Source organism: Anser brachyrhynchus (assembly GCF_964034855.1).
Source record: "Anser brachyrhynchus genome assembly, chromosome: 5".
Taxonomy (NCBI): domain Eukaryota; kingdom Metazoa; phylum Chordata; class Aves; order Anseriformes; family Anatidae; genus Anser; species Anser brachyrhynchus.
The window spans coordinates 58,563,235-58,573,699 of NC_137699.1; the positions used below are offsets into that span (position 1 = coordinate 58,563,235).

A 10,465-nucleotide genomic window follows, 5' to 3' on the forward strand; every position below is an offset into this window, starting at 1 on the left:
CACGCAGAAAAATGCCGAGGCTGGAGATGTGAATTCCCTGAGCACATTTGCCTTCTCTTCCTGTCCCTCCTATGCACCTGGGGGAGCGGCTGGCAATGTGGAAGATGAGATTTGCAGCGCAGTCCTGCAATGTCACATCTTCAGAGCTGTCACCCCTCGGCTGCGACCCACGGTGCCGCAGACCTTCAAGGAGAACCTCTCAAACAAATGACAGGCAGCTCCCGAGAGCAAAGCTGCCCAGCCTGCGGGGCTCTACGCGGTGTCTCCCGCGAGATAAAAGGCAGGCTGCTGGGGTATATTCACTCTGGTCTTTAAGATGCTATCACAAGGGATGAGCAGGGCTGCAGCCTGTCTGCTAAGCCCTCTGTGCTTCAGAACTTCAAACAGATGCTACGGAGGCGGCGGGGCATGGGGCTGAGTCACCAGTCACCAACCCGGCTGGGGGGACGCAGCCAGCCCCAGCACGTCCCAGCTTCCCTGCTCCCAAACGGGTTGTCTCAGGCATCCCCGGTGTCCTCAGCTCCCTCGCAGCTCTCTTTCATGGCACGTTAGTTTAGTAATTTTTTTTTTTTTTGGTTTTACTTCGGCTCTTTTGGCTCTTCTCATTCCTCTGCAGAGTGAGGGTGGGGCATTGCAGGATTCCCTGCATGGCACACGGGAGGGATTGCTTCACATTGCTACACACCTGGCTGCATGGCCAGTGAAGTGCTAAAGCGCTTAGGGATTTTAATTTGGGTGATTAAATTCTCCAGTATTAAGGCTACGGGTGTTCCTCTATATAAAATAGCGCCATTCATATAAACTCGATCAGCAAATACAAGGAGCCATCAGAAGTTAACACTGTAGTTGCACAAGTGCTACTAAGTTATAGCCACTTTATAACCTTCCCATGGGCTTGGTCTTTTGCACAGCCCTATTTAAGAATAAGCAAAATTCAGAAAGGCAAAGCCACAATTTTGGCAAAAGGAGGCGGCTTTCCCTGCGAGTCAGGACAGTACCGAGGATGAGGCACGCTGAGTGTGGAAGCAATGAAACTGCAGATTTTAGACCAGATTATTTTCCTGGCTTTGGCAAACTCATTTCAAATGCGCAACTACTCCACGGAACTACCTGTACAGATCAAATACTCCTATTTGCAAACAAGGAGAAGCATTTCCCCCCCCCGACACCTACTTTATTTCTTCAAGAAACCAGGTGGAAAAATTATACACACTGGAGTCAGTGGGGAGTCGCCACTAACTTCAGCAGGAAAAGTTTCTGCGGTAAGTTCAATACACTGAAAACCAACTCAAAATTCTTCTTTGTTTTATAAACCAAGTAGACCAAGGACGAGGAATCCAGCCCTGAGCTCTTCAAGTTTTCTGCCTCTTGCATTTTGGGGAGCTGTTTACATATTTGAAAGGTTACTTTGTGCCTTGAGACTTCCAATCTTTCCAGTTGTGCAAGCAAGCAGAAGTTCCTCATCCTTAAAACGTGCCCCACAATCTGTCCAGGCTAAAAAGTATCCCTTTTTCAGGAAAAAAAAAAAAAAAAACAACCCACAATTACTCCAGTGTTAGCCTGTGCACATCCTCGGCCGCTTGGGTGCTTTAACTCCCAGCGTCTGGAGAGGTGCCTTGCTCCCGTGGTCCCTGTTACTCCTGCCTGCCCCTCCACCGAAATGCAGCCACCAGCACAGAGCAGCAGTGACCGAGGTGAGCGAAAGGACAGGTGACAAACAACCTGCTGCCTGCATTTAGCCAAATTAGCTCTGCAATACCTTTAAATAGACGCTTGGGAGAAACAACAAGAAATTGTATTTAATAACTGGGAAGCGACACTGAAGAACGCACACCAAGAACTGGAGAGCAAAGGAAACTACGTGGCGAGGACGATTACAAGTCAGTCAACAGAAAAAATAGTTAACCTTAATTTACAGCGACCACGGGTGCTACCTGACCCTTATCGGCGCCCCGTAGCAGTGGGTCCTGGGTTAGGAAGCACACATCTGATGCAGTATTACAGTTTGCAGCAACAACTTGTCTCTTACCGATGACCTATTGCTATTCATAAATGTATTTGTCTATTAGCTCCTAGGAAAAACTAATCAAAAAGCCATGGTGTCTTTTACGTTCTTGGGGTCCTGTATTTGCTACAGTCTGGAAATCCAGGGGTTGATTGCCAGGAAAATGCTGTGTACCTAAACATCAAAAACACCCAGCCTGATTACAGCCTTCCGAGATTTTGCTTAAGTAGTCAGCAGGTGCTTAAGTTGCAGTAATTGACTTTTCAAGTCCTACTGTGATTGTACTGCCATTTACATATGAACCGTTCAATAAACTTTAAGTGGTTTTGAGTAATTTAAGCCAACAGCTGATCAAACAAGCTTTTTACAAGCCTCGCATTCCAGTAGCAACTGTAACCCCTCTCTGTAGCCACGCGATAGTGCGCACGAACCAGCAGCCTGCGCTTGGCAAGCCAGCCCAGAGAAATCCGCCTCGTAAACCAGCCTTTCACATCTCCGCTGGTATTAAACACTACGCAAGTTTATTTTAGCCTGCCCTCTTATAACAAAACGTCCCACAGAGGTGTTTTCTCTATCACCTGCAAGCTCACGGGATTTGAGCCCGGAAAGCTGTTGGAGCTGCAGAAGGCGCAGCGCCTGCCCCGCTCACCCAACCAAGAGCAAGCCTGCTGATTTCCTGCAACTGCCCGCTGCCGAGCAGTTTTTTCCCTTAAAGGACAAGGCAGCCCGAAATGTGCATGTCATCAGGCTCTTTCCACTACAGCTAATTAGCTCTCGGCTCCTCTGACTCCAAACACTGCTGTTTTGCTTTCTGAAACAAATCAAGAGCTCCAGAGACTGTTTGGAGAAGAGCTAGGCAAGTTTAACTACTACAGAATTTGCCTATTCTATCAGCTTCGGCATCCTGACTCATTATTCAGCATTTACTGCGCTCAGGATCCTTGGCAGCCTTACTTTCGATCAACTTAGGAAGCGAAAAACACTTTCAATATAAAAAAAAAAAAGCTCAGCTTGCATGCAAGCAACCCAAGAATAACTCAGCAGTTTATATAGCTGGCCTCGCACTGCATTGCCAAGCCCAGCTGTCCCCGAAGCAGAACTGCCTAATTGTGCTCATTTCCATGCCGCTCCACTCGGGGGGCACTTGCACAACAAGGGGCCCTGTGCCCCACACTCCACAGCCGGAGGGAGTCCAGCCCAATCCCCCCATGCCAGCCTGAAGCTGGAAGCTCAGCCCCCCAGGGAGGGGACGAGCCAGCCCAGGAGCTCCGTAGCTTGGGCTCCACGGCAGCTCCGTGCCTGTCAGGAAAGGCACCCGCAGGGCTGCTTGGGGCTCCCTGTCACCACCCCAGCCCCGCTCAGGAGGTTGGGGGCATCTACTCACCCCTCCACCCCCCACCCACAAAATGAAGGAAGCTGAAAGACTTATGCTTTAAATACATTTTATTTATTACCAAAATTTCCAGAAGCCAAGTTTGGCATTTCTCATCTTCCATAAAGATATTTTTTTTTCCCCATGCATAACTTGAAACTTGTCAACTGCAACAGTTGCGTGGTTACTTTAGAAGAGACACTTAAACAGAGACAAACATCCAGAATACAAGTAGCTGTATCTGAATTAACAAAATTTCTCTATTACTAACCTTATAAAGCAGGACGTGCCTTCCCTTTTATCAAAACCAAGCTGATAGATCTGCCTTTATACACACCCAACAGAATAAACTCTGTTATTGGCAATGACGTTTTTCTTAAACGTTAGAAAAATATAAAGCAAAGAATGGAGTGACTGTCCATAAACCAGTCTATACTCAGTCCTTTTAATCTACTTCTTCGATAGTTGGGCCACCAGAGCCACCTGCCCCAGCTCCTCCAGCTCCCTGGTACAATTTTGTGACGATCGGGTTGCAGAGTTTCTCCAGCTCTTTCTGCTTGTGCTCGTACTCTTCTTTCTCAGCCATCTGGTTGCGATCGAGCCAAGAGATCACCTCCCGACACTTGTCAAGCACTTTCTGCTTGTCCTGGTCACTGATCTTTCCCTTCAGTTTATCATCCTCCACCGTCTGCTTCATGTTGTAAGTGTAGGACTCGAGCGAGTTCTTGGCTCCCACCCGATCTCTGTTGGCTTCGTCCTCTGCTTTGTATTTCTCTGCTTCTTGCACCATACGGTCAATGTCATCCTTGCTAAGGCGACCCTTGTCATTGGTGATTGTTATCTTGTTCTCCTTACCCGTGCTCTTGTCCACCGCACTGACGTTCAGGATACCATTGGCATCTATGTCGAAAGTAACCTCGATCTGGGGGACTCCGCGGGGCGCTGGGGGGATGCCTGTTAGATCAAACTTGCCCAGCAAGTTGTTGTCCTTGGTCATAGCCCTCTCACCCTCGTACACCTGGACCAGGACACTGCTCTGGTTGTCTGAGTAGGTGGTGAAGGTCTGAGTTTGTTTGGTGGGAATGGTGGTGTTACGCTTGATGAGGGCGGTCATCACTCCACCGGCTGTCTCGATGCCCAGGGACAGGGGGGTGACATCCAGCAGAAGCAGATCCTGCACATTCTCGGACTTGTCTCCCATGAGAATAGCTGCTTGCACTGCAGCACCGTAAGCAACAGCCTCATCAGGATTGATGCTCTTGTTGAGCTCTTTGCCATTGAAGAAGTCCTGTAGTAGTTTTTGGATCTTGGGGATACGGGTGGAGCCTCCAACCAGCACGATCTCCTGGATCTGGCCCTTGTCTAGCTTGGCATCACGCAGGGCCTTTTCTACTGGCTCCAGGGTGCCACGGAAGAGGTCGGCATTGAGCTCCTCAAAGCGGGCACGAGTAATGGAAGTGTAGAAGTCAATGCCTTCGTACAGGGAGTCGATCTCAATGCTAGCTTGCGTGGAAGAGCTGAGAGTGCGCTTTGCCCTCTCACAAGCCGTACGCAGCCGCCTCACCGCGCGCTTATTGCCAGCAATGTCACGCTTGTGCTTACGCTTGAATTCTTCCACAAAATGGTTCACCATGCGGTTGTCAAAGTCCTCCCCCCCCAGGTGGGTGTCCCCAGCTGTGGACTTCACCTCAAAGATGCCATCCTCAATGGTAAGGATGGAAACATCGAAAGTGCCCCCTCCCAAGTCAAAGATGAGCACGTTCTTCTCGCCAGCCCGAGTACCTTTCTTGTCCAAGCCATAAGCTATCGCAGCTGCTGTGGGCTCATTGATAATACGCATCACATTCAGGCCAGTGATGGTGCCAGCATCTTTGGTGGCCTGGCGCTGGGAGTCATTGAAGTAAGCAGGCACTGTGATGACAGCATTCTGCACCTTGCGCCCCAGATAGGCCTCGGCAATCTCCTTCATCTTGGTAAGCACCATGGAGCTGATCTCCTCGGGGAAGAAGGTCTTCATCTCACCCTTGTACTCCACCTGCACCTTGGGCTTGCCACCCTCGTTCACCACACGGAAGGGCCAGTGCTTCATGTCTGACTGCACCGTGGGGTCATCGTACTTGCGGCCGATGAGGCGCTTGGCATCAAAGATGGTGTTGGTGGGGTTCATCGCCACCTGGTTCTTGGCAGCATCGCCGATGAGCCGCTCAGTATCGGTGAAGGCCACATAGCTGGGCGTGGTGCGGTTGCCCTGGTCGTTGGCGATGATCTCCACTTTGCCATGCTGGAAGACGCCCACGCATGAGTACGTGGTGCCCAGGTCGATGCCGATCGCCGGCCCTTTGCCAGACATGACGGCGGCTTTCTGCGATCAGCTGCTCGTTCGCTCCCGGTTACGTCCCCGCCACCCGCTCCCGCTGCCTTCTGCGGCGCGTTCTGCCGTTGCAGCGCCGTCCGCGCCCCTTTTATAGCCCTCTCAGCCTCCTTCTGGAACCTGCCAGAACCCCCCGGACCAATCCAGACGCCCGCCTGCCGCGAGCGACCAATCGCCGCCGCGCCTCCACGAGGAGCGCCCGCCCCCTGCCTCCTAGCCAATCAGAAGCGCGCCGCCCCCCTGCCAGCCCCGCCCCTCCCCGCCGCGCGGCGGTGGCCGGCCTTCTTCCTGTTGTTTCTCGATCCGTCTCGCTTGCCAGCGTGCGCCACGGCCGCGGGCCAATCACAGCGCGCGCTCCCCACTCGCCCCGCCCCCCCCGCCCCGAAACTCTGCTAGAAAGTTCCAGTGGACGTTAGACGCGAGGGCCGGGGATCGACGTCAGCGTTATCCAATAGGAAGCGGGCAGGAGGGCGAGGGGGCGGGGCAAGCGGGGGCGGGGCGTGGTCGCTACGCAACTCGCGCCGCGCTGCCAAGGGGCTGGGCGCGCCCCCCCCCCCCCCCCGAGTCCCGAGCCCCTGAGGGGCGCCAGGGGAGGGGGGCCGGGGGGGCAGCAGCTCGCCTCGCAGTGTTTGTAATTCCTGAAAGTTCCGTCAAACGCTGCGTGTCACCTCCCAGCGGCCGGCTGGTGGCGAATTTACCCTTATTTGGTCGCAAGGCGGCAGTTTCCCCCCCCCCCCTCCTCGTCCCTCTCACGCCGCCCTCCTGCCAGCCCGCCCCTGTCTCGTCAGGGAGCTGCGGCCGCTGAGGCGCCGCCCCCCCCATACCCCCCCCCGCCCCGTTCCTGAGGAGAATTTTCCTCAGAGCTCGGCTCGTTCCCTCTATGGCAGAGGGACAGTCCCGCCGCCAGCGGGGCCGAGGCAATTTTTAGCCTTATTTCGGCTTAACTTGGCGGGCTGACAGCCGCCGCGGCCGGGCAGACGGACGGACAGACGGACAAACTGCCCGCCGCTTCTCCCCTCAGCCCGCCGCCCCGAGCAGCCCGCCCGCGGGGGGCTGTCACCTCCGGTGGCCGCCGAGGCACCTCGCTGTCCCCCTCTGGAAAAGAGCAGCGTGGGCGGCTGGGGAGCCCTGTTGCTGCCTGTTGGCCATTCTTGAAACGTCTCCAAATTTTTGTCGGTTGTGCTAATGTAAAATGTCGTCACGCCTACATTTAGCAAAGGCTTTGGGGCTATTAACTCGGAGCGAGGCGAGGGCTTTGATGAAAATATATTAAACATGAAAATCTGCCGCGGTTGCTCCAAGTTATTCCTCCTAAGTTTGAGGCAAACACTTCAAAATATTCCAATTATAGTCAGGAGACCAAAATGCCGCGTTCAGATCTCTCTTCCCCTGAGCAACTTGTGGATAGCTGCTTTAAAAGTGCAGCTGAAAGTCTGCTACACACAGACTTTTGTGTTACGTGAAGGAAGGATTAAAGGCACTGTATGTTTAAATCATCTTTCGTTAATGTTGTCCCCAGCCTTTAGCGTTATGTTATAGCAGCCCTCATAGAAAATGTTACAGCTTTTACCAGTATGGCTTATGCTCATGCAGTTATTACACCCTCTCAGAAACATCCTTGTTTCAATTAGTTTGTTTTTGAAAGCGTTTTTACATGACATGAAAATTCTGCCTCTTATGTAGCGTGCATGTATGTAGTTTGGGGACAGAAGGGCTTCCATTTCTGATGGTAAATAATGAACATTCTTAGGTAACTATTGCTCTTCCACACAACCCGGTCCTTTTTAACACAGCGGTTCTGACCTTGGAGAAATCCAGCAGTGAATGGAAAATGGAAGGTGTCAGCCTCCGTACCTCCAGCAGGAGGTTCTCTGTACCTCTCGTGTGTATATTTCTTTGATGGGAAGGGTGTTGATTTCTCTTGTAGTCAGACCAGTGACTGATTCATCACTGAAGTATCTCTTCCTGTAATTCCCTGCTACTTCATTCAGTTGATTGTATCATAGGGAGCAAAGAGAAATGCTGGAGAAATACAAAGAGAGTTGGCTGATAGATTCAGCTTCAGGTGAAAAATAGATGTAATTTGTTATTTGTATCCTTGTGAGGATTGTCTCGGAGGAACATGCATGAAGAATGCATGAGGACCCTGTTTTGGTAGATGCAATATAAACTCAGACACTGTTATTTCAGAGTAAAAAGAGGGTTCTGGCCTCTGTAGAAAGAGATGGAAAGAACAAATGGACCAGGAAATAATACAGAAATCTTGATCAGCACAATAAGCACATAATAATGATGTCTTTACATCAAAATTAATTCAATATCTCATTTAGATGTAGTTGTAATCAAACAGGTTCTATCAGCTTCAGAAAGGCAATTTCATGAATTTGGCCCAAAGCTTTTAGCTGTGAGTTTTATCAACCCAGGCACAGAATATGCACAGCTTCTCCAGACAAAACTTGTTTGGGGTGATGGTTGCCTTGGCCTAATAACTAATATGGGCCTGGTGTAGTTGTGCAGATATCCAGATGCGCTGATAACCCGCTAAAGAGCTGTTTGCACTGATTGGGATGACTGCTTACCCTAATAGTACTCCTTCAGTCCTATTTATTTAATTTTTTTAATTGTAGTTTTGCTATCATGAATTTGGAGAAAATAGCTGGGAGGAATGCATAAGCATACCATTTTAATGCTAATGGTGTAAATTATGGACAATCATGGACAATGTCAGGAAAAATCAAAAGGCCTGTAGACTCAGGCTACCAAATATTTCATTTAGCCTCCCTCTTGCAGAAGAATTTCTTTTCCAGCTGAGCACACAGGTACGGTTTTCTTCTTGTACAACAACACACATAGGTCTGAGCTTCTTTTTAAACTTTTGTTCCCAATCAAAATTTGACGTAATTTTCTTGCCGTCATCTCTCGTCTCCTACAGATGTCCTTAGAGAAAGTCCAGTCTAACTCGAGGGAACAACCTCTAAAGCCTCATTAGACTTATTCTCTTTCCTCAGCAGAGCTATTACACGCCTGCTTTTTGTCAGCAGTTCTCTTAAGACTTGCAGCACAATTTGCGCACCAGCTCATCTCTACAGTCATCCTCTCATATGGGAAGAGCCACATGATTTTCTTTTATGTTGCTTCATATGCAGTCATGTTACAGGTGAGCCAAACAGACTGGTTCAGAAATTAGAGAGCGCGCTTTACGCTGAGGACTTTAGCACAAGTCTGATTTTCCCTTTAAAGAAAACATTTGCTGGTATTCCCTCATCCCGAATCTGTAAGACATAATTTAATACTTCCAGAACAGCGGGTCGGCACCTCTGGAAGCATGCGGGGCTCTTTCTGATGCATTTATTTGTGCTTAGGATCGATCCCATGTCTCCTGTTTGGCAGTTATGCAATACGCTGTAGGCTATTCTCCATTACACCACCCAGCCAGAACTGCAGATGATATTTAGATCTCTTCAGTGAAGCAAGAGCTCAGTATCTGGAGCAGAACTCAGCACTCAGCCCATATCTTTATCTTGATAAAAGTATGATTATTTTTTTTTTCCAACGTATGTCATAAAGCAATGTAGTATGGAAATAGGAGTGAACACTAGTTACTGTTTAATCAGATATCAGCTGCTTGGTTCATTGAGATGATAAAGTTAAAATGTAATGGCCTGTCATATACAGGAGTTCAGGTCATCTGATGATAAGAAGATCTTAGACCTTAAATTCTGGAGATTAGTAGCCACTTCCTTATCAAAACTGTCCAAAAATAGCATAAATCAGATTGTATTGGTGAGGGTAAATGAATTATTTTACAATACCCAGTTCAGAAAAATCTAAGCAACAGTTGTTCCAAGAACAAATAGCGCATTATCTTACTACCCTTCCATTGCTGAAACTCTTCATCTCATTCCTATTTGTGAATATATATACAGGAATTGGAGTTCAGACAAGAATACCAGTGTTTGAAATGGCAACAGATTCTTCTGACAAGTTGCTGCTGTGTTAAAAACTGTAGTTTTAACTTTGTAACTTTTTCTGTTATTTTTCTAACTTGTTGTGTTATTTTGTCTTCAGATACTTCCACTTTTGCATGCAGACACTACTTGTTTTGAAAGGCAGCAATAATACATGTGTTTTTCTTAAATAAATGTTACTTTTTTGTGTGTGAAAAAAAAAAAGAATCTGCAAGTCATTATAATGTGCTTTCTGCAAATTACACAAATGCATGATCAGTAATATGGAAATATTCAGAATAGCAGAATATAGGGCACAGTAATTTAGTATTGCCAAACCAGAAGTTCAAAAATCATGAGTCAGATCTCCTAAAATTATAAACTTGTTTAAAATTATGAGCCTAAAAAACACGTAACTTTATTCACCTCTGGCTTTTTAATCTTTAGCATACGTTCTGATTACACTTTAAGGATTTTCCATGTAATTTTTAGAGTTTTGTTGTTGGCGGTGGTGGTGGTGGTTTGGTTTGGTTTTATTTTATAATTTAAGAAATAAACTATCTGATTACACCATTTCACAACTAAAAGCAGACTGTATCAGATTGATTAGACTCAATAAAATCAAGAACACTGGTAACACTGATTAAACTAACTCTTGATGTTTCAAGGAATAATGATTTTGTAATTAAGTGGTTTTAGAGCATCTTATTTACATATACTTCTGACAGTTTCTGAGGCATGATTAAAAGCTGAGGTTAGTATCACTAATG

The 10,465-nt window shown here is 48.2% G+C and overlaps 1 protein-coding gene across 1 annotated transcript; it reads right to left on the reverse strand.

Annotated features, from left to right (window-relative positions):
• Positions 1 to 3,430: 3,430 nt before the first annotated feature.
• HSPA2 (heat shock protein family A (Hsp70) member 2) lies at positions 3,431 to 5,889 on the reverse strand. Its single transcript, XM_080594015.1, has one exon. It carries the CDS (start codon positions 5,725 to 5,727, stop codon positions 3,823 to 3,825), a length of 1,905 nt encoding a protein of 634 aa, XP_080450141.1. The 5' UTR covers positions 5,728 to 5,889; the 3' UTR covers positions 3,431 to 3,822.
• Positions 5,890 to 10,465: the final 4,576 nt, after the last annotated feature.

Coding starts and splice junctions, on each gene's coding strand:
- HSPA2 (XM_080594015.1), bottom strand. CDS start 5,727: ATGTCTGGCAAAGGGCCGGCGATCGGCATCGACCTGGGCACCACGTAC.